This window comes from Poeciliopsis prolifica, unplaced genomic scaffold (genome assembly GCF_027474105.1).
Source record: "Poeciliopsis prolifica strain line A6 unplaced genomic scaffold, Auburn_PproV2 SCAFFOLD027, whole genome shotgun sequence".
Taxonomy (NCBI): domain Eukaryota; kingdom Metazoa; phylum Chordata; class Actinopteri; order Cyprinodontiformes; family Poeciliidae; genus Poeciliopsis; species Poeciliopsis prolifica.
Window position 1 is genome coordinate 2,750,500 of NW_026562402.1, and position 23,245 is coordinate 2,773,744.

At 38.0% G+C, this 23,245-nt stretch overlaps 1 protein-coding gene across 4 annotated transcripts in view; it reads right to left on the bottom strand.

The window, feature by feature from the left end:
- The window catches only part of lamb2 (laminin, beta 2 (laminin S)), a 43,279-nt gene extending 20,675 nt beyond the window's left edge, over positions 1–22,604 (bottom strand). For 2 of the 4 annotated variants that reach the window (XM_055048320.1, XM_055048317.1), the window contains exons 1-12: positions 22,483–22,604; positions 22,065–22,144; positions 12,056–12,225; positions 11,806–11,941; positions 9,045–9,118; positions 8,762–8,950; positions 5,848–5,911; positions 3,647–3,849; positions 3,411–3,531; positions 3,112–3,300; positions 1,673–1,852; positions 1,359–1,471 (exon numbers count right to left, since the gene is read on the bottom strand). In XM_055048320.1, the coding sequence (XP_054904295.1) occupies positions 1,359–1,471; positions 1,673–1,852; positions 3,112–3,300; positions 3,411–3,531; positions 3,647–3,849; positions 5,848–5,911; positions 8,762–8,950; positions 9,045–9,118; positions 11,806–11,941; positions 12,056–12,225; positions 22,065–22,095 (1,470 nt within the window). In that variant the 5' untranslated portion in view covers positions 22,096–22,144; positions 22,483–22,604. Of the gene's footprint in view, positions 1–1,358; positions 1,472–1,672; positions 1,853–3,111; positions 3,301–3,410; positions 3,532–3,646; positions 3,850–5,847; positions 5,912–8,761; positions 8,951–9,044; positions 9,119–11,805; positions 11,942–12,055; positions 12,226–22,064; positions 22,148–22,481 lie in introns of all 4 variants that reach the window. The other 2 variants (XM_055048319.1, XM_055048318.1) reach the window with 2 other exon arrangements.
- Between the last annotated feature and the right edge of the window lie 641 nt (positions 22,605–23,245).

The following is a 23,245-nucleotide window of genomic DNA, read 5'->3' on the forward strand; positions in this document are numbered from 1 at the left end:
GCAGTGAGACTTTAAGACAAACAGAGCAACAATAAGACTTTACCAGGATGTAGCGTCATATAGTAGATTTCAAGAGAAGTCTACTTTTCTTTCCGAGAACATTGTTAAAGTTTCTCTTTTTTTTTAAGAAAACAAGAATAGTTCACAATATGCAGTCACCAGATTTTCATTGTACTTTGCCAAATGATGTGAGTTTTACAAGATGATCAAATAATCACATGCTCAGTTCAGATCTGTAAGAAAAGACCATAAATCAGGTTTATCAACCAGATCCACACACCCGGAACACATCAAGGCCTGACCATTTTAAGGCCACTGAAACTCACACCAGTCGGACAAACCTTAAATCCCTTGGCTAAATTTAGACCCATGAACCAGGCAGGAGCTCAGATTCCTGCCTATGCTATTCCTGGTTGAGTAGATTCAGGACAAGGTTGAATTATAACAGGAGGCTCGTCACTGTTTAACAGCTTGGGTTGCTAGGCACACAAAAATGTCTACATGATTGTTACAGTGTCTTGAAAACATCTTCACGACCCTTAAACTTTTTCACATTTTGTCTTTTTAAAAAGCATAAATGTCAACATATTTTTCTGGAATTTTATGAAGTGAAAAGAAAAGTTTTTAAATTTGATATAAAAAAATAAAACTCTTGCAGCACATGTAAAGACTGCAAATTCTGTATGATTTTCTTTGCAAAGGAACAGGAACTTGATGGAGAGAGAGCCTGTCGTGGACTGGGGCATTTTAAATGGGTGATATCCTGAATTTTCCACACATATAGTGTTGTTTTACAACACAATCAGATATCTATGTCACCTTTAGTTGTTATTAAAATGCTGCATAAATCAAACATGGCCTAAAATAAATGTTATCCTTTAAAATTGGTTTCTGTCGCTTTTAGAAACTCCTGCTCTTTCTGGTGTTCCACCTTCAGGAAATCCCCAAAACAATAATTTTACATGAACTAATTTTCTACGCTGTTAGTAAGTAGTTTAAGAATTGCTCTTTGAGACGAATAGCTCAGCTGGACACTGCAGGTTCAAGAAGGCGCTTTGGGTAGATAGGCGACGCTTTGGGGTAGAGCCCCTGCTAAAAAGCTTCCTTCTGTGCTTTTACACACTTCATTCAACACCAACCAATTTAGCTGAATGTGCTTCTGTAGTTTACAACTTTTCAGTCTACCTATCTTAAAAAAAAGTATTAATAATAAAGGTAACAAAGGAATTATTTTTCAAAGATAAATAGGCCTACCCATAAACAAACAAAAGCATTTATCAAAAATTACATTACTTATATTATTGATGACTAACGACATCAAAATCCAAAGCCTGAAATATTTTTTTGTGTTATCTTACTAGACACTGGTCACAGAAGCGTCCAATGACAAGTCGCTTGCAGATGCAGTCTCCACTGAATGGGTCACACATGGAGCTGCCCGTCACGGTTCCTCTGGAGTCGCATCGACAAGCTTGAGGTTGAAAAAAAAATATGGGGGAGGAGAAAAAGTCATAGATCATAGATAGATGACTAGTTAAGATATTTTTTTTTACATTACTTGCAAACACAGTCTGCCTATTTTACCTTCACAGACACTTACCTTCACAAACAAAAAGCAAAAATTTCTGCCACTACAAAGACAACCAAATAAGAAAACTAAGACTGCACTCACGTTGGCACCCCACAGGGTTGTTGGCGCTTAGACCAAAGAAGCCGGTCTTGCATTTGTCGCAGCGTGGCCCTTCTACGTTAGACTTGCAACGGCACTGGCCTCCCACCATGCCGAGCGACAGGTCAGTGTGGCTGTCACACAATCCTCCATTCTCTGAGCCATCTGGGTCACAATCACAAGCTGGAAGGGTAAACGTGTCCTGGTTATTATTATTTGTCAGTCAAAACTGTAGTTTGAGAAAACCCAAAGAACTATTCTATTTTTTACATGCACTTAGTGCGTTTGCCACTGGTGGTAGTATTTTGGAGTTGCTCTGATATGTTAGTTCTGTTTCGTTCTTTCTGTAGAGTATTGTTCATAATTTGTTTGGTTTATATGTTGGATGTTTGGACAATTATTCCTTCTGGTCTTAAATGCTGTCCAGTGGGAATTATCTCTGTTCTTTCTTCTTCACTTTTGGACAGTTATTAAGATTTGTCGCCGTGGTAACAAGGTGTATTTAAAATTGATTAGCATCTCAAAAGCTCAAAACCTGAACTATCATTCTGAATCTCAGAGGAGTTGGAAAGGAGGCTTCATGAAGGCAGAACAGGACCAAAGAGCAGAGCAGGAGAAGAGGGAAGTTCAAACCAACTCATCCACTGATCATAATGGGCAAGGATTATGTGCCCAACTCTAATATCTCTCTGCCTGCCTTTCTAAAGTATACATCCAGATTTATTAACATGTCATCCTTCCAGACCGAACAGAACAAAGTGTTATACTTTGAGCTTTTGATATTCATCTGGAATGGATCATGCTGGATTTAGAGACTAGCACTCTCAGAGTTACGTTTTAGTAATGTGATGCATGCTAACCAAAACTCCTCCAATCATCTAGCTTGTTTTAAACTAATTATGAAATCCTGTTTCAAAGAAACCTTCCCTTTGCCTTTCAACACATTCCTGCTCGATTCTCATCTCCTTTCAGTGCTCAATTTGGAATTACTCCCATTGAGCTTGATGTTTCCAGTAAAATCTCAACTGGGCCAAGCTAACAGATGGAAGAGTTGTGAACAATGATGTCAAGATTCTATGCTGTTTTAGAATTGTACCCTGCCTATTGTTAGGCAAAGGAAGTGACAGAAGCCATTCAGTCTGAGTTGGCCATGCTCACAAATATTAAGCACTTAAAGTTGGAGCAAGAGAAATGTTTAAGACATTTTATTGCTGGTAAATTTGTCATTTGGCTCAGTACTTCTCTTTGCAGTTGGGGATGGTTGTTTCTAGCAATTTCTTGGAAGCTTCATAGTATATTACATGCATCATAGCCAAATGTTAGCGGTTGGGTGAAATCGAATCCAGTCGTTTCAAACTTCAACAGGCAGCATAAATGATATTCATATTCAACGATATCTTTTTATAGACCCGTTACAAAGTATTTACCATCCACACACTCACCTATGCAAACACGGGGATCTCTTATGTGCCTTGTGGGATCTTTGTAGAAGAACGGTTTGCAGATCTCACAATTTCGCCCCATTGTGTTGTGCTGGCAGTCATCACACACCCCTCCACTTATGTTTCCCGTGGCCAAATAGACCGCCATGTCAAAGTGACACTTATCTGAATGGTCGCTGCAATCACACTCTGAATGTGAAGACATATTTATTCAGACAAAACCAAGCCATAGCTCAAGAAATGTTCCCAAGATTTTAGTATGGCAGACACTATCATTTATATCTACAGTAAAGACTAACTCTTGCAAGCGTGTGTGTTGCGGCCTTCAGCTGGCCTCCAAGGCTGGTCATTGTAGAAGTCACCGCATTGCTCACAGTTCAAACCTTTTGTGTTATGGTTACACACACATCTGCCATGAACCTTGAAAGAGTTGAGATGGACCCGAGTAAAAGTAAATTCAATCAATATGGAAGGGGGGAAAAAAGCCAGTTGTAAAATGCTTGAAATGTTTTAGATGTAAATCGTCAGCACTTACCATTCCTTCTATGTCATCCCTGATGCCTTCAATGGGTGCACACTCAGAGGCATGGCCATAGCAAAAGCAGTTTCCACGTACAACAAGTTCGTATATGGCGTAGTAGTATTTCTCTTTAATTTCAGCTCTGTTGTCCACCAGGGTGTCTCCAAGTGTGTGAAGTTTGGTGAAGTTCAGTCTTAAGTTAGTGATCTTCAGTTGGTCTGAAGGAAATAATAGATTCAGAGAGTCAGAAACATCTATCATGAGACAACATTAAGATTAGAGTCGCACCAAAACTCCTGGTGCCATCCCATGTTCCGTTGCAGAGCCATTTCTGGAAAGATAGAAACCTTCACAGAGACAGCAGTGGAATTCTGTCTTTCACTCACTTATGCAACAATCTGCTCTTTGTCCTTTTGGAGAGAGAAAGCCAGAAATATTAAGTTTATCATATTTATACTCTTTCACTCTTTGAGGGAAAGGAGTGAGACTTTTTGCTGCTATAGTACAGCTGTTCAGTCCAAAAACCCACAATCTTTCTGATCTCCTTTAAACTATGTCATTTCTGATTCCACCCTCTTTTGCAGGAATGTACGGTTCCATGGTAAGACCAAAAGATGAATGTATGTTTGATGCCTGATTACAGTTTGCAATGAACAAAAGAAGCAGGACATTTGGAGACATATTGTGTCGACAAACAGGGGAACCTTGCAAGCCAGAGGACACCATGCAAACTCTGAGAGGCAAAGTCTTAAAACATCAACCAGGAGTTTAAAGATGTGAAGAAATGAGGTTTCTTACATTTTATGTGGGTTAAGGCAACAAAGTCAATGTTTTGAAGTGACCATCACAAAATACTGATCCCAGGCCCACAGAAAACTTTGAGGACTTATAAACGTTGTAGCTATATTTAGTGCCCTTTCAGACAAAAACGGGCAGGTAAGGCTTTTTAAAGATTGGCCAGAAAACCGCACCCTTTATAAAATGTAGTTCGTTTTCAATCCTCTTCTAAACTACTGAGTTTCCAAGCATTAAGAATTTGACTAAAAGATTGTTCTAGGTCTAGGATGACTCTCAATGTTAAGGACAAAAATCCTGATCTTGGATGAAACCAAAACCTCCCGTCATTCCCTTTTTGACACAGTTCTTCAATTTCAATAATAATAAAACTTCAGTCAATAAGTTAATGTAATCATCAAGCAAACTTGGCCAATTTCGAAACAAACAGGAATACTGTCCCATAAGGCCTCAACAGGACACTGACTAATTGTACCACATGCCCATAAATATGGATTTATTTGAGGTGAGGGGGTTAGAGGACTTCCTGCGTGCCACTTCCAATGAATTATTTCACAACAGAGGATGACAGGCTCGGCTGCTGTGCTGGAAATAAAGCAGGGGTTTCTGGGAACAGCTCTTAAGTCCTGCCAGTTTAAACATGAGGGCTGTGTGGGAGAGAAACAGCTGCTTTTCCCATCGCGCCATGTCTTCAACACAGCAGGAACATGTTTCACAGCCTGAAGAGACTGGCTGGCTGTCTTTCTGTAATGTGTCACAGCCGGATGACAGCAGCTATATGTGTTGGCTGGAGTTTGACTTATGGTGACAAATGGAAACACAGAAAGGAAAAGGCAAAACTCCTCAGGTCGGTTTTCTCTGTGGTCTTCCTACGTTCTGATACAACTTTAATGAAGACAATAAAGCTAACTTTTATTTAAAATATTTTACATATATACTGACACATTATTATGTTGTGACAGGCTAGTATGAGACAGATAATCTGTGAAAAAAAAAAAATTCGCACATCTCTTTGTGCGAATTAAAAACTACCAATCAGAGCCAGGAGACTTAATGGAGTCAATCAAGCAAATTTGTGAGCCATTTTCTGCCCTTGCTATCCTCTCCAAGTTTGTTGGTTGTTAGGGTTATCTTTTCACAGATTATCTGTCACATTATGAGGACTTGGAGATAGTTTAACAAATATGTAAAAACATATTTTTTTCACAAGAGTTAATTACTGCAGTTTCAAGTCAACATAATCAACACATTTTATTCTTCTAAATGTTTAAAAACCCCAAACATTGATGGCTTACAATGGTGTAAAATGGTTTGAAATGTTTGATTTAATGTAACTTATTCAATTCTAATATGTATCACATCAATTCTCAAATACAGCTATTTTATTTTATCCCATAATATAAGCAGGAAGTAGGACCTACTCTGAATGTTGGGGCTGTATGGGTCCTCAATCTTGATAGCTGGATCCAAGACTCTGTAGATTACCTAGGTCAGGAAAACACAAATTATCCCCCACAAATGACTGATAGAGCTAATTTACGCTATGCACCATGAGCCCAAATATTCACAGATCCAGATAAACATAAATGGTACATTTGATCTGAGCACAAGTGATGCTGGTTATGCTTTGATATGCTTAGGGCTCATTTAAAAACGAAACTTTTTACATGTCTTCTCCACCCAAACAGTTTAATCTGGTATGTTGCACTACTTAATAGCAGAAAAAGCAAGGGAAATAAAATGTACTATGTTTTAGGAACATAGTACTAAGTGTAAGTTCAATACCTTAAACAGAAGAACATAAGGCTTTGTGCTGAGGTAAGCAAAGAGACATGGGACAGAAAAGCAACTCCCTAATTTGTCATCAAGACATAAAGTGATTCCTTCAAGTTATGTTTTAAGAACGCAGTAATGTAATTGACAAACAATTGTATGGAGGACCAAAACTGAAAAATAAAAACAGAAATTTATAAATGACATGACATACACTTAAAGTATACAAATTAATTGAGAAATGAGAACTTTACTCCATGATTTGTCATTAAAAATATATTTTTAAGTTTAGTTCCAATTAATTATACATTTAGGAACATAAATCAGACAGAATCAGCATTCAGCTTCTATACACCACAATTCTGGAACAAACTTCATAAAGCCTGAAACACTTTGTTTCTTTGAATCAAGGATAGAACCTCACATGTTTAGAGTAGCTTTTGATTTGTTATTAGAACATTAATAAACATGCTTAATGTATATTTACTTGATAAACTTGATGATGGCAATTAACAAAATGTAATGTTTATTGTTTGTTCATAATTGTTTGCTATTTTATGTTTTTATGGTGTAAAGCACTTTGCCTGCAAGTGCCTTGTTGCTCAAATATACTTAGCAAATAGAAAAAATACAATACAATAAAATAAGCTAAACAGTTTTTAAAATAATGTTTTCAAGTTTTTCCTTTTACTTATAGATGCATTTATGTGTTAACTTCAACAAGTTGACCATTGTCCATTTTATTAGCCTTTTCCAACTGCAGAAGCAGCCTAAAACTGTTGTGAAAACTGGCATAAATTGGTAAACTTTCCAGCTTAACACAGGAAACAGATCATAAAAGCCTGGAAGACATAAGTAATCTTCTATTTTGATTTACTGATGATTATAAAAATAAGTAATCTTGTATTTTGATTTATGGATGATTATACAAAGAGTTTGATGTAATAAAAAGCAGATCGAGAAATGAATAACATAATAAAATGGTGAAGAACTCAGATGATGATTAAAAGGAGTTATGTTTGAAGAATTAAATTGATTGTTTAAGATGATTGTTTATAAGGATTTATGTTGATCATACAGCATATATAGAATTATAACTGAAGTACTCATACATTGTGTAAAGTATATTGATGTAATTCTCAGACTGTGTTATAATTAGAGCAGAGGTTCATGGCCAGTAAAGGGTCTGAGCTGAGCGTGAAGACAGGGGAACTCGAAGGTTTTCTACGAACCAGATTAAACCAGATGGTCAGTGGACAAACAACAATAAAATGAGAAGTGAACAAGGCGTTGACCGATATGGAAAGGTTTGGTACTTTCCACGAAGCCATCGAACATTCAAGAAGTCACATAAGCCATCACCCCATTCACAACTGTGGAGTGAAAAGGTATGAAAACCCATGAAAAGAGGAACAAGTGGTTCTTAGTCTCCAGTGCTAAAGTCAAGCCAACAAGAAGATGCAGACACTGAGTGATGAAGATCTGAGTGTTCGGAAGACAACAACCAGTTTTGCTTTGCTTCTATTCAGAAGAGGATTTTGCCGTACAAAGATAAGACGCTAAGCAAGAATATCAAAGCCCTCTGTTGAAGCCAAGATCATCCATCATCTGGGTATGAGTTGATCTGCACCCCAAAGCCTCGCTCAGTAAATTAGTGACACGGTATAGATGCATTAAAATTCTAATGAGATTTATGGACAGTGAAATTAATTGAGTCATCTATAGTATTTTTGGTTCTTCTAATTAGTGTAAAACCTATGAACATGTTTCTAGAAATGAGGTGGCTCCAGAAGTCTCTTCAGTGTTGGTAAAATAATGACCTTGGGGCTTATGTTGAGTCACTAAAAATTGTCTAGTCTATAACAATTGCTCGCTGTTGATAGGGAAAGAACTACAGTAAACAAGAGCAGTTATTGAAGTTATGAGGTTGTGAGGGCAACTCAGCTGACTGTTTCTTAACTGAAAAAGGTCATAACTTTTGGAATGAAGCTAAAGGCCAGATGAGCTAATTTCGACACCAGCATAGACAGATTATCTCTCCTAGACCTGTCTCAGGGTAAGACTCAAAGGTTTTAGATATTTTCCGGACCCGTTGGATGGAGAGCTGGTCAGTAGTTAGTCCATGGGAATTGTGATGTTTAGGACAGGGCTGGCTATTGCGCAGTAACAAAACTAATTTCTTAATAACCACAGCAACCAAAAATAATAGTACCCTTGGTTGATGTAAACTCAAAAGCCAAAGAAAATTAATAGAAAGGTCCAGATGTGCAAAATACTAAATACTGAACATCTGGGATTTGGGATTTTTCCCCCCCACCAATAAAGATCCAAATCCAAAATGGCTGCCGCTATCATAAACAGCCGTATTTCCAGCCTTCTCATTCACAGCAATCCAATGGATATAATCCCCTACCAATGCTACATCTACATCTGGAATATAAAGGTAATATTCACAACTGAATGTATCTAATTTACATTCCTAGGACAACCCACTGGAGGCCATGCATGGCTTCAACATGTAAACATGTTTTTAAAAGCACAAGTGGAAAACAGATGCCTTACCTCGCCCTCTGTCGATGGCTCCAGGTCAGAGTAACGTGATTCACAAATCACATCGTTGATGTTTTGCAAAGGACCCGCAGAGACTCCAGGGAAAGAAACAGCACAGTCATGAGCAAAGTAGCGATAGATCTGCCAGGTTCGACCAAAATCTGCTGATCGCTCAATAAGCATGGCAGCAGGGCGAAAAGTCTGCAAGAAAAAAAACATGCAATGCCTTTTTTCTTATAATTGAGCACTAACCCTAATTTGTTTCAGGAAAGTGAGTGAAGTACCTTGATCTTACCTTAAATGTCATAATCAGATGAGTAAAATGAAACTCTGCCTCAAGATCCAACTCAATAAAAACATTTGACTTTCCTGAGAGAAAGAAAACATTAGTAAGACAGGTAAAGCTATAACGTTTCTTCCACTCAAGTAGTTAGAAATTTAAATTGGAATGGAAATTACACTGCTTTACATCTGCATCAGACATTTCTCACTGATACAGTGAGAAACTGCATCAGATTAGTGATTAAAACTATTATAACTATTACTATTTGAATTACTAATCATAATAGCTACAAACTGTGTGAAAACAGTCTGAAAAAAGACTGGTCAGCAACTTATATCCATTAATGTTGGGTTTCTAATAGTTTTTTTATAAGGTGGTATGTATGCAGCAAATAACTTAAAAAAATTAAAGGGGCAGTATTGTGTAAATTTAGCTTTTTGATTACAGTTTGATTATAGTTATAATGTTATTCTGTCATCAAAAACAAAACTGGAGTGTTGCTTTGATTCTATCATACATATTTCACAAATCCTTTAATCTCAATGGCAACCATCCAGCTGTGCAAAACGCCTGGGTGAATCTAGCAACACCTTTAAGGTGTAGCTCTTCTTTGGAGCTGCAGTTTCCAAGCTTCTGAGCTTTCCTCCCTTTGACTCCCCCACTAAGCTCCTCAAGACTAGCCAGCAGCAATCAGTAAACACCTGGTGGAACCATGCATTAGCTGAGCTCATGATAAGAGTTTCTTTGGGATGCTGGTAAAAATGTAGCTAAAGAATTAATAGAAGAACGATGTTGTGATGACTTCCTGAAGGCGCTAAATAACAAAGTCAAATTTCTTTTAAGTCATATTTGATATGTACTGAATTTTTCTCACTGAAGGCAACACAGTTACTTGACTGTGCTATAAAATGGCACTATGTGCCTGGTAAATACATATTACTGCCCCCTTAAAAGTAGGAATCAGGGGCATTATTTAAAATGATTAGTAAGACAAGTTTGCACAAAGCTTGTTCAGTTCGTATTATAAATCTGAGTTCCCATCACTGACCCAGTTTTTAGGAACGACCCCACATTTTTAAATACGTTCTGATGTTCACATAGGATCATTTTTATGGTTCATTTATGTTTTTATTTTCTTATTTTTCTTTACTTCACCTATTAATCACACCTGATGCCAACACCATGTTGCAACAAAAAGAAGAATAGAAGCAGAAAGCAACTGAATGAGACTGAAAGGAGCACAGGAAGTGTAATCTATTTATACTACTGCTTTTCCATGACAGCTGTGTGCACACAGTGGGCTTATCTGGTATGACAGACAGAGATTTCATTGTGACGTTATAGTGAAGCACAAGAGAAAGAACTGCTAAACCATGCAAGAAAACAAGGCTTAAAATCTAAACTGCTAGAATCTAAACTGTTTACCGTTTTGGGGTTTTTTTCTGTTTGAGATCAGCAAAAATTTTTATTATTTTGTAACATGTTAGTTAAATATACTTGATGTAGGTCAAGCATAGAAACACATTTTTTATAAGGAGGCATGTCATATTGGAAACAGCATCTGCACTATTTGTAATTAATCTATTTGGTCGGGTGGATGGATTAAAAAAAACAATTCAAAGGAAAACTGTATTTTCTACAAAATCTATATAAATTGAGGGTGTGTGAGAAAGGAAAATGGTCAGCAGATTACAGGAAGAATAGAGGGAGTGCAGCAAAGCTGTTCTATTTTATCATTTCAAACTCTAAACTGGCTTTATAAATTTGATCAACTCTGCAAGCTTTTGGAAACTTAAATATGTGCATTCTGAAGGAAACACACATAGAGGTTGCTGTGTTAAGAATAGGCTAGCTAAAAAATATTGGAATAAGTTCCAATGGGGTTTGTCAAATTAAAAGTTCTTTTTGAAAAAAATAAAAATAAGCAGGTATTAAACATATTTCCCACATGTTATTTGGTGTTAAATATAAAATCAACATAATTAGCAGAAATAAAAGCTCCAATATGTCAGTCTGTATGGAATTAATAAACATGTGTTCCACTTGTGAAGTGAGTTACTGGACAAGATGAACTTTTCTATCTTCTAATTTACTGAAATGCACCTTTAAAATATCAGCTTTATAATTTAATTACAGTGGTTTTTATAAAAGAGACATTTTAACAGTGATTACTCTTAAACCATTGAATTGATTTTGGGCCACAGAATTTAAAATATTTTTTTAATACTGTTCTTATATCTTCTAATATTATCGTTTTTAAAATAATCAGAATCAACACAAGTCTGTTACAGGAGATCAAAACTTTAAAAAAATGGAGACTGAACACAAGTTTTTTCAAATATGCCCCTCTTCACTGTCTAAACAGTATCTAACTGTTTCTTAGTTACATACTAAGAAACGGTATCTTTCTAATCTAGAGGAAATATTTCCTCTAGATTAACTTTTATCTTTCCATTGGTTTTAATCTTCTTTCCTCCTTCCCTTCCTCTGATGAGATGCCACAGCTGGGCCTGCTCTGTTATTAGGGTGAGCTGAAGCTCCAGGGAGGATGTTGGCCACAGTGTCTTCATGTGGAACCGTTCTCTAAAGCAACACGTTGCTTCGGATTTGTGGTTGTAAAATAAAGTTTCATCATCTTTCCCCCCAACCATTTTTATCCATTCTTATATTTAACCTCTGGTACCCAAACGTAGCCACAAAATCAACTTCATTTACCACTCCCTGTGTAATTTACAAGGATTGGTTAAAACACAAAACACAAGCATCCATTGACCGTTTTCTGACTGCCACCAGGACTTTTTCCGATGCGGTTTGAAGGTGGTGATAACATTCTCTATCCGGTGATTAATAGTGTTGTAGACAGGGTCGTATGGTCGTCTGGAATCACACTCAAAACATTTCTTCTCATCCTGTGGCAGGATAGGATAGCATCAAATATAGTGACAAGAAGAGAGGGAGTTCAGGGATTGAATAGAAACAAACAAAAGTAAAAAGATCCTATAGGCAATGTCATAAATACTCACCTGCAAGTGACTGACAATGCAATACCGCTCCTTCTTTCTCATGCCACAAGTGGATGAGGCCTTCAAGTTTTTTTCCCTTCCAACCAACAAGTCCCCAGTTGCTGGATAACAGCTGCCATGGGCACAGCCATGGGCTTGGTCTGGTTCCTGGCCAACTGTGGCAACCAGGCCTGGAGGGATAGAAACCAGCCATGGATCAAAAAAAGGAAGGAGACAGTACTGGTGTCATTTGAAAATTTATGAAATTCATGAGCTGGCAAATAAAGTACACCTAATGAGTGTTCTCCTTTCCACTCCAGTGAGGTGAAACCTCAGCAGACCAGAGTTGGTAGGCAGACTCTACAAAGGCAGAGTCTTTGTAGAGTCTGCCTGGTTGAACCAATGCAGTTCAACCAATTTGAACCGCATTGGTTGATGTGAACTCCATTGCGGTTCAAATGCCTGTATGGAGGCTTTCCCCCAGAGTATTATAACCCTGACAGGCCATCAGGTTTTACTTGCACTCCCACCAGGCAAAGCATTTTTTGTTTATTTACTTTATAAAGAAAAGATGGGTTAAGAAATCTATTTGATGAAATGGTTGGAAATGCAATGGAAATGCAAAAACAAAATTAATCAGCTGAGTCCAACATTGACAAGGTATTTAAGACTCTGAACGTGAAAAAGAACACTTGAGAAGTCTTTTTGGAACATAGTCACGAATAGGAATGTACAATATGGCATAAAATTTAGTAATGATATACCACAGCAACTAATATTATATTGATATTATACTAAGTATAAAAATTACAATAGAAGAGGGTAAAAAAAAATCACATATTAATTGAGTGGAATGTATGCACGATGAGTAAAATCTTATTTTGTTTTTGTGGATGTTATTTGTTTGTAACTTTAGTTTTATTTTGTTGTAAAGATAGGCAGGAGCATAATTTCAATAATGACTTCCTGGATAAATCAAAGTTAAATAAATAAGTGAAAAATATATCTATACAGAAAGACAATAAATTTAATGTAATGATATCTGTGTTGATTCCTGCTGTTTCTCCTAAGGGTTCTGACTGAAACTAATAGTCAGCTGCATTGCTGGTATTTAAGTACATGTTTTGTTTTAAGGTGCTAAAACAAATTGCTTGTGTTTCCTCTTTATATCCTCCTGCAGTCTTAAAAGACAGGGTAACTTTTTTTACTCTGTGTGCAGTCCTGCGGGTTCCACTGTGCACTTTTACAAGTTTGGTTATTTTTATTTTTGATTTTTGTGTGTGTGTGTGGTTGTGGAAAGTCCATCAGACCGTCACCCTGTCCCACAGCGCTTTCTCACTCTGACCATGACATTTGCCTTGCTCCTCCTGAACATTGCATTAAGATGATGAAAGTGGTAAGAAACAGGGTCCACTGGACTCAGCTTTTTATGGACATAAAATAAGAAAACATGTCAGGGGTTCAACTGACATTTTTATGTTGTTGCTTTTTCCTTATTGACCACCAGGTTCTACCACTTAATGAAGTAAGCCAGAATGCCTAAATCAAAACCCGCCACTGTCTACACTTTGACAACTACTGTCTCATAAATGTGAGACAACATCCACTACTATCTATCAGTTTGATAACCACTATTATCTGGGGTTATCAAACTGAGCTCACAGACATGACATGGATTTAGCCCAGTTACCAGCTAAATCCAGAAATATACCAAAGCATATCAAAGTGAGATAATATAAGTCCAGTAAATTTGGCCATGACATATCATACTGTAACAGAAACACCAGGAATGATATCAGTGTTGAACCAAAGTGATGGGAGTCCCACTGGAGCCATGGTGTGACGACATAGTCGGGCTATGTGTGGGAGTTAAAATAAACCTTATAAATTTTCATGACAACCAGCAGCAGCTGTCACACATTCAAATATATATCCAATTGAAATATATCCATTGTTTATATATTAGGATATATAAATATTAATATATAAATATATACACACTATGGATATAAATCTGAATGTATCCTCCTGTAGGTCTGTGTGTGTGTGTGAGAGAGAGTTAATTAGCATAATTAGAAGTCAATCTAGAGATTTTTCCAGAGCAGGTGTCTCTTATCTTAGCTCTGGCAAAAATAAAATGTAAGCTTCTGCTATGCAAACGATTTGACTCTGAAACATATTTGACAATCTTAATACAATGAGATCTCCTCTGAAAGTGCCTGAAAGGTTTGAGAAGAAATACTTCAAAGCACACTTCTACTTTATTTTCACCAAAATGGCAACATTTCTAGCCACAAAAAAGGGGATGGGACTTTATGTGATAGACCAACACAAAGAATGTTTGCGAAGTAGAAATAAATGAATACATGGTTTTCAAAAAGGCTTTACAAATAAAAATCTGACAGTTTTTATATTTGTGTTCAAGTTTATCATGTTGAAATTTTTTTACCCACTTTTGAAAACCTTTTGTCCTTCCTTGACCAGGTTTGGTTCTTTACATTCACCGAGCAAAATATTAAAGCCTCTTATGGAACAAAGGATTTCTCAACCAATCTTATTTAATAGAAACTCCGTAATTTCAAAATAGTGTTTTTTCAACATCAGTGAAAAGTAGACATTTGCATACATTTGTAATGGAAATGTGGCCAGTGTCTGGATGTTTTCTGCAGATCTATGCTCTCTGATTAAAACACAGTAGAACACTGACTTCCACAGCTTGGCAGTGCAAAGCAGCCAGCTGCAGATACAAAGCCTGCTGAGAACAGTGCAGAGGAGGATTTCACATCCACTCACACAAACACCCTTCAACAATCCCGACACACACTTTGCAACAAGCTAAGTCTCAATCGGGGCCAGGCAGATGAAGGTAGCTCACACCGCTGCCCACCTGTGCATCTATGCAAACACACATGCTCCACTTCTGCTCAAAGGCACGCTCATTCCTAATTACAGCGTAACCACTGATGCTCCCTCATCTTACTCAATGCAAACATCAGGCTTCTGCTAGCTGACTCCACAAAAGATGCCTATTAGTGGTTATGTACAAGACAACAACCAAAGCTGCCAACATTTTTTATTATTATAAGCAAATACTACAGCAAGCCAAATGGTCCACGTAAAATAGATTGTTCCTCCTGTCTTATCTGTCAGTGTGTGAGAAAAAGAGTGGGAATCACCAGTAGAACAGGGCAGATGCCTGAGAGAGAACAGAGCTTCCCCTCCAGACAAAGGGCTGATCCATCCAGACACAACATCAAATCTGTCCTGGATACTGCTGGCCGGCACTCAAAGGTTTAGGCCCGAGTGTGTGTGCGTGTGTGTGTATGAGAGAGAAAGAAGTAGGCAGGTTGGGGATAGAAGCAGATATTTTATGTTTGTGTAATGACCATGTTTTTCATTGTCTTCTTATCTGGGCAACTTTTTCTTTTTGTCTTCAGACTTCTAAACATGAGCCGTGACCTGAACTGCACGTATGCAGAAAACGTCTTTCCTTCAACTGTATCATTATAATAATAAAGCAAGACATTTTAAGCCAAGTTGGATTCTGACAATTACATTTATAAAGCAGGGACAAATAGAAGAAGCCAAAGGTTTACATACACTGCATAACAAGACATGTGACTTTTCTTTTATTCTAAGAGACATGCTTGACTTCATCCACCTTGAATAAAAAACAACACAGTTCCATCTAAAACGCAAAATCCATATTTCTATTTGGGTAAAGTGGGGATGCGAACATATAAATTAATTAAATTGTGTGGAGAATCTGAGAAGTCACACAGAGCCGCTCTGGAGTTGCTAATGGAAAATGAATCTGGCTGGACCGGGACAGCACCGGTTAGAAGGGGTCTAGTGGAAAAGCAACTTTAGAGTCTGAAAGTAACAAAATGGGCTGCAGGCAGTGCTGGTCTCAACCCCAGTGCTCACTTGTGGGATCAACTAGAGAATGTTGTTCATGGTAGAGTGACCGAAACAGCCACATTAGCTCACTTGCAATAAATGCTTGTTGAGAAATGAGATTTCATTCCACAGCAGTGTGTGACCAAGCTGACCAGGCCATACTGAGGTTGTGTAAATATCCCCCAAGCAGTAATAATGCCTCCATTTGTTAAATGAAAAAAAATATATGACTTACTAGTATGTTTTTGTTATTCAAACTTCAATCACCGAATAAAAAAAAAATCAATGAGACATAACAAGAGTCCAATCCTGGTACTTCCAGCAAATTGTGATTGTCCTTGAGTTTTTGTCTGATCAGAAGTGATTTCTTTCCTTATTTTTACCTCCACTCAAACCCAGCTGCTGCATTTCCTTAGCAAGTTTTACACTGTAGCCAAATCCATCAGTTGAATCTGTCAAAGGAGCTAGTTCAAAGCAGAATTGCATGGAATTTCCTTTCCACGCAATTCTGCTTGATTCTCATCTCCCTTCACTGCTCCATCTAGGCTTTCTCCCATTAAACGTAATTTTTAAAATTTCAGCTGGGCCAGTCATGGAACAAAAGGAAAAGTTGAGAACTATAATGTTTTTCTGCCTGCACTTTTAGCAATGGCAGCAGAGGAAGTGAACAAAGCAGTTCACTCTGTGTTGGACGCGCTTCCAAATATTAAAAGTTATATTAATTGCTGCCTCGTTCAGCTTGGTATTTCTCTCTTTTGCAGTGGAGGATGGTTTACAGTGAAGGCAATTATTGGTAATGTTCATAGAGTCAAACTTACAGACATCGTAGACAAACATTAGTGACTGGGTAAAATCTAAATCTTCAATAGAGTCCACGCATCCAGCAACCAATTGTTTCTCACTAGCTGAGGATCCAGGCTCTCTGTATGAAGCAAAGCATAAAACAAAGGACTGTTTTTTTACCACGGTGGGTCTTGGCACCTGCGATCAGGGAAACCCCACTTCCTTGAGATTCTGTGGAAATTTTTGTGATGTAAAGCATTGGTAACAGCAATATTTTCCTTGAAGGTAGTTGTCAAAAGAATGATGTCAAGTATCACTCTTTTTTAAAGCAATCATTTAATCATAACTGTATAAGAATGACAGTAACATCTGCTGTCGTGACCTTGTTTTCCATGAGCTAATATAAGATCCACTAATATTACAGGTCTCTTTGTGGTACTGTTTAAACAATGCAAATCTTTGTTTAATTTCAGAACTAACTTCATTTCCCGAAAAGGATAGATTTATACATCACCATATAACAACTGAGGTAACAAAGTTTGTGACAAAAAAAACCAAACCTGATTTTTGTAAGTCTCAAATTGTGGCGTTAATGTAATTTCTCTGTCCATTTTGAATAAAACAAAGAAATGTTCTAGCTTTGGAGCAGAAGGGAGAGAGATGCAACATCCATGTGCCAGATTCCTCTGAGACAGGCAGGCAGGGCCAAGTTTGGTTTCACATTTACCAGGTAATGCATCACAGGAAGCAAAGACTAACAGGCCAACAATAAGACTAGCATTAGCACCTAAACACACAGATACAAAAGGAGGGATACGAAGAAGAAGAATATAGGGCAAACATGGACATCATCAGGAGAGTGTTTAGTTCCAGGTTCATTTTAAGAAATGCAATGAGCTGACCACCTGACTAAGATGGATCTTGAACTCAAAGGGAGTAAAAATATCAGAAATTGCATTCAAGCTCCTATTTTAAGACCCCAGCAGAAAAAGTCATTTTTTTAACCTTCTCCCAGCTAATTAGTTTACCTTCTCCCTCTCATGGTCTCTGGTCTCTTTGCTCTGCACTTAGCTGATGCATGGCTGACTCCCACACCCCAAAAGCCAGCTGTTCTTCTCCCTGTACACCTTTTTATTACTCTCAGCCCTTGACTCCCGTCTTTCTTTTCTTCTAATAACCACTGAATCTCCCCCGGCCTACTCTGCCCTTGTGTTCACCTTCCTCACTACTGCCATCCTCCCTAAATCAGACGCTAACGCCCTTTTGATTAAAAAGGGGGGCACCAAGGGGGTAACAACTCATTTTAGAAAATAAAGTTTTTCAAAGATGGAAGCATTAAAAAAGGTGAGTAATGTTTTCGGCAAAGGCACAAAACAAACAAGCCTTGTACAGTTTGAGAACTAATTTTTACTTGTAAAATGCTTTTGGATACTTTTTTGCAGTATCCAACAATCCTTTTTTGCAGGGGAAAACTTTAACTTTCGTGAACTTTAGTGAAAACTAATACAGAGCAAAGGATAATCCATGTTTGCTCTTAAGCAGAATTAAACTAAGGCATCATCACACAGATGCAACATGATAAGATAATAAGATATCTTATGCGACTCATGTCCAACTTTTTTATGGCAGTGTGAACAGCTCATTTCCTATCGTTGCATACCAAAAATAAAAAATCTGATTTGTGACGCTTCAATATGTGTTGCTGAATTGGATACGTACAATTTTCAAAGCGTCTGCAGCCAAAATGGTCATGTCACATTTTATCCTACTTTTATGCCATCGGCGTGAGACGTGCATCATAATTTTGCACCAAATGAAACACTATTAGTTGTGCTTTCTTTTTCAAGTGTGCTGCTTGATAGCACCAAAGTTAACAATATGTTTAAGTTTAGATGATTATTATGATTCAATGTAACATTTTATCCCACTTATCTCTACATTTTTAGTAAGAGTTGTTTGAAATAATTAAATCAGCTAAAATGATGGGAGAACAACTAACTATCTGTTAGTGTCCTCTACTCCACAAAGCTCAGTGATAAAACACATTTTTACTGCAGTTAAAGGACTTATGACCAACTTTACAGAACTACACAAAAAAAATGAAAGTTTCCCTTGAACATCCTAGGTGGAGTTTGAAGTTGATTTGCATTTCATTCAGGAGAGTCTGCACTGAATCTTAGCACCAGAACAGGCCTAAAGAATCAAGCAATTCTGATTTGACTCTTTTAGTTACAAGATTAAAGGTCTGCTAACTATTACTTGAGAGCACAGGACATCACAACTGAGAAAAGCAAGCTGATCCTCCCTCAATGTGTCAGCTGAAACTATGCAGCAATCTGTATTATACAAAGTGTCAAAAATTATAAACCCCATTAACTATGACTGACTGTCTGCCTTCTGGTCAAACCGACAGTATCACTGACTAAAAACCAGACGTTTCCTATTACACTAATTTTTAAGATAACAAGGCTTGGCTCTGGGAAGGAACTAGTTGCATTGGAAGACACTTCCACATTCCTGCCTGACCCTGGAAATGTCTGACTCACTTCACAGTGGATAAGTAATATGGAGTGAGACACTGACAGCAACAGGTGGTCAAAGTGAAGCCAGTTATGTTTGGCATTGCTTGAACGAACTGTATAGGGAACCTAAAGGACAATAGGTGCCCGTGCTGCCGACTTATAATTACCAATCACTCAGATTTCATGTGAAACAGGTTTTCTAAAGATATACTGATGATAGAGGTTAAATGGCAGCAAGGCTGATTGTGGGTATGTGGGGATACACATGGCCAACAGATGTGTCCTGAGGTCAGACAGCCTGTCCAAAGAAAGCAAGTTGCTGGCGACGTGGTTAGTAACCCTGGTGCTGTGTGTTTGCCCCGGCGCTCAACAGCTGCTCAGGGAGTCCGAGACCTCTGATGGGAGTACTGCTGTAGCTACTAATCAGAACCACTGATAAAGAAGGTCTGCCTACACTTAGAGGAAACCACAGCACACACAAGCCTGAGAAATGGCATGTGCACAGCGTCCTAGATGCCCTTTTTAAAGAATTTATGCAACGGTTGAATGCATTTAACTACAAACAATTATGGATGTGTATTTCTGATTTCGTCTGTCTTCCTGTGTGTATGTAGAACTATGTGTGCAGGATAATTGTTGTGTTGCATTTAGCTGTTAAATGATAAATTTGTCACATCTGTATAATGAAGCACTTTCCTCCTTTCTCCAGCACGAGCAGCGTGCTGACCCAGAGGTCAGCACACTTGGAAATGATTGAGAGTACACCAGGGAGTACTATGGGAAGTGATTTTTTTTAACAAAAGATTTGAACTGGTTATGACCCTGTGTGTACCCTGAGAGAAGAGAATTGTTTCTGATTTCCCTTCATGTATCTATTAAAGTCTAGACAGGTTACTGGCTGGAAGAATGCACTGAGTAGTGTTCTAAGAATGAACAAGAATTGTCTCAGTGTAACAACAAAGCTGCTTCATTTAGGAGCTTAAAACATTGAGACAAGAAAGGAGACATAAAGTTGCAGTCGACTACTTAATTAAAGTCAAGAGTGAAGAATGGGAGCTGCAACAATTTCTCTGCAACAGTTGTTGGATCAGCAGAAAAATGTGCATGACATAATCTAGTTTTTTAGACATCATTGTAAAAAAATAAATAAATAAAAAAAAGGGTACACAAATTGTATTTGCACTGCTACCTGGATTTAAGCATGAAATAATCATAGACAGTACAACAAAAACAGCTGAATGTACAAACTACACATTTAGCTTCAAATTAAACATCTGGTTTGCAGCTGTATGTTTTGTTTAGAGCAAAGATAGCTAAATATTTAGCTTCAAACTAAATATTTTCTTAAAAATAAAAGGAACACTGACTGGCTAATATTTAAAGGTTTGAGAAAATGGAGCAGTGAAACAAATGTACAAATGAAAAGCTCTGCCTTCCTATCTGTTACTACAGTTTTCACTATCAAAAAAAGTAAGCCTATTCAAGACAGCTATGGCGAGAGTAACTCTAAACTGTAGTTTTCTATTGACCTATAATTGGTACATTTTTTCCAATAACTCTGGTATAAGGACTTTCTCTTTAAAGCAGAGTACCTGTTCTGGTGTACACTGGCGACTACAGTCCAGTTTAACACTGCGCCAGCCTTTCCATTGTTTTTAGAGACCAGCTCCCTTCATCCTGCCCCCATCAGTCCTCCTCCTCTGCCTTTTTATCTCCACCTCCTGTTTTAATCCAGAAAAGCCCCTGTCAACAGGACGGAGAAACCTAACTCACCGTTCTTTCATATACCAGATCCTTTCTTCTTTCTCCAAAGTCCGTTTCTTTTTTTCCTCTTTGTCCTGACTATACAACCACTTCTACTCCCCCCCTTTCTATGTTTTTCACCATCTCTCTCTCCCTCCCTCTGCCTCTCTATTTGTTTCTAGTGTTGCAAGCTACTAGGCTTTGCCGAACCATTGTTCTGGTATCCGCACATTTCCGGAGGCTGACGCTTGCAAAGGAGTCAAGCTCCCGCTGCCTATCCCTCTCTTACCTGGCCACACACACATTTCTAAGAAGGCTGTCTGGCGTAAAGAAAAAGAACAATCCTAAACACACAGTTGCAGATATGTACCTGAAAGGGAGGTAGTAAACTGAGCAGGCACTTTAGGTTAGAAAGCAAACCCATTGAATGAAGCATAACCAAGAAAAAGCAATGCTGTTAAGGTTACTGTTGACATAAAAAAAAGCTTTATGTTTAGGTCCCATTCATGAAAACTTCTTTTCAGTGAAATTTTTACCTCTCAGAGAGACACAGAAAAAGGCGAAAAAGAAAAGAGAAGCATGGCTGAATTATTTTTCATTGTTGTCAGGCTCGGCCTCTTCATCCTCTGAGTGTTTCTCCTCTTTCGTCAAACACACACACGCACACACACACACACACTGGGGTGCACCAGAGGTCCTAAAAAAGAAACATCTGCAATCTTATCTGTGTTCAGAAAGACACAGCAGCCAACCGGGTGGGAGCGTGGGATCTGTCAGAACTTTTATATATCTTTTAGGAATAACAGGTGAGGACAATGAGACATGACTGAGAAATGAATGAAACTGAAACAGAAGTTAGGCTTTCCACACAACTTCAGAAGATCACGCTGGAATACCTCTCAGATGAGCAAAGCAGCAACATTAAGGCTTATATCATCTCTAATTTGACATATATGCTCCATATTTTCCAGAGACTAATCAAAGAAAACCCCGTGACGTGGAGATCCCGTTGACTGGATCACTTCTGAGGATTTGTTCTGCAGCAGAGACCCACTTCAAAGCTGTGTGAACAGTCTACTTACCGCAGAGGAGCATTAACAGCGCGGCTTGCATCTCTGAGCGCTCATCCACCCGGGCTGCCTGCCTGCTGCCTGCTGCCTGCCTGGGAAAGGCAACAATTTGGGTTCAAGTCAATGAATATCACCGCTATAGGAGAGATTTAATGGTTTACATGACACATTTGTTTATTTACTCAAGAACATCACTTTATGAAGGAGTTTGGCTTCTGTTGCCTTTCTTTAATGAACTCTAAATGTCACAGGGAGACATTCTTTTAATTTTGTGTCTTTTTTTTTTTATTTGTCCAGCTCAAACTTTGGAGACTCGGTGTTTGTAAGAACTCACTTCTTCCATAATCGCTCCATTTACAACAAATGAGCAAGAGACTGTGTACAATATGTCTCTAAATATTAGCGAACACAAAGGTGAACGTGAACTCACCGTGTTTGTCCGGTTTCAGACGTTCGCAGTTCTGTTTCTCCTCCGTCCACTTGTTGCGGAGCTCCGTGGTGAGGGAGCCCTCAGCTCCTGCGCCTCTCTGTTGGAAACCCCGGAGCTGGACTCTCGCGGAGCGGAGCGGAGTGGAATGGCCAGGTAGTAAGGGAGGTCCTATGGGTGAAGGGGGTGTTAGAAAATGACTCGAAGGAAGACACAATGAGAGCAGGGCTATATGGCAAGCCGTTTTAACATAAATTCGCTTTGCCATTTCAGATATCTCAAATTGTTTTGTGACTAGACGTTTTAGCGATTTAAGATATCTCTAATTACATTGTGATTTGTCAAAATGACATCAGATTTCCCACTGGGTTTTATGGAGACTTCAATTCAAGATGTCTTCAATGGATTACTGACTATCTGAAATACACATTGCAGATATCTACAATTCAATTATGACTAGTCATAAAGCAAATTTAACCCTCAGGCTCAAATTACATGCAAAGACTGGCTAAGTTGTTGCAAATCTGCAACACCTGCATGGAGAGGGTTAAGATATCTCGATTTTAGTTTTGACTGGTCATAATTCTAACTAAAGATAGCTCGAATGACAAAATGATTCAAGATATCTTAAATTTAATTTTGGATAGTAGTTTTGACAAGTGAAAACTAAATTATAGATATCTTAAAAGCAAATAATCACAAGACAAATCTAAATAAATAAGAGATGTCTTGAATTACACAGCTTTTCTATCTAAGATATTTTAAA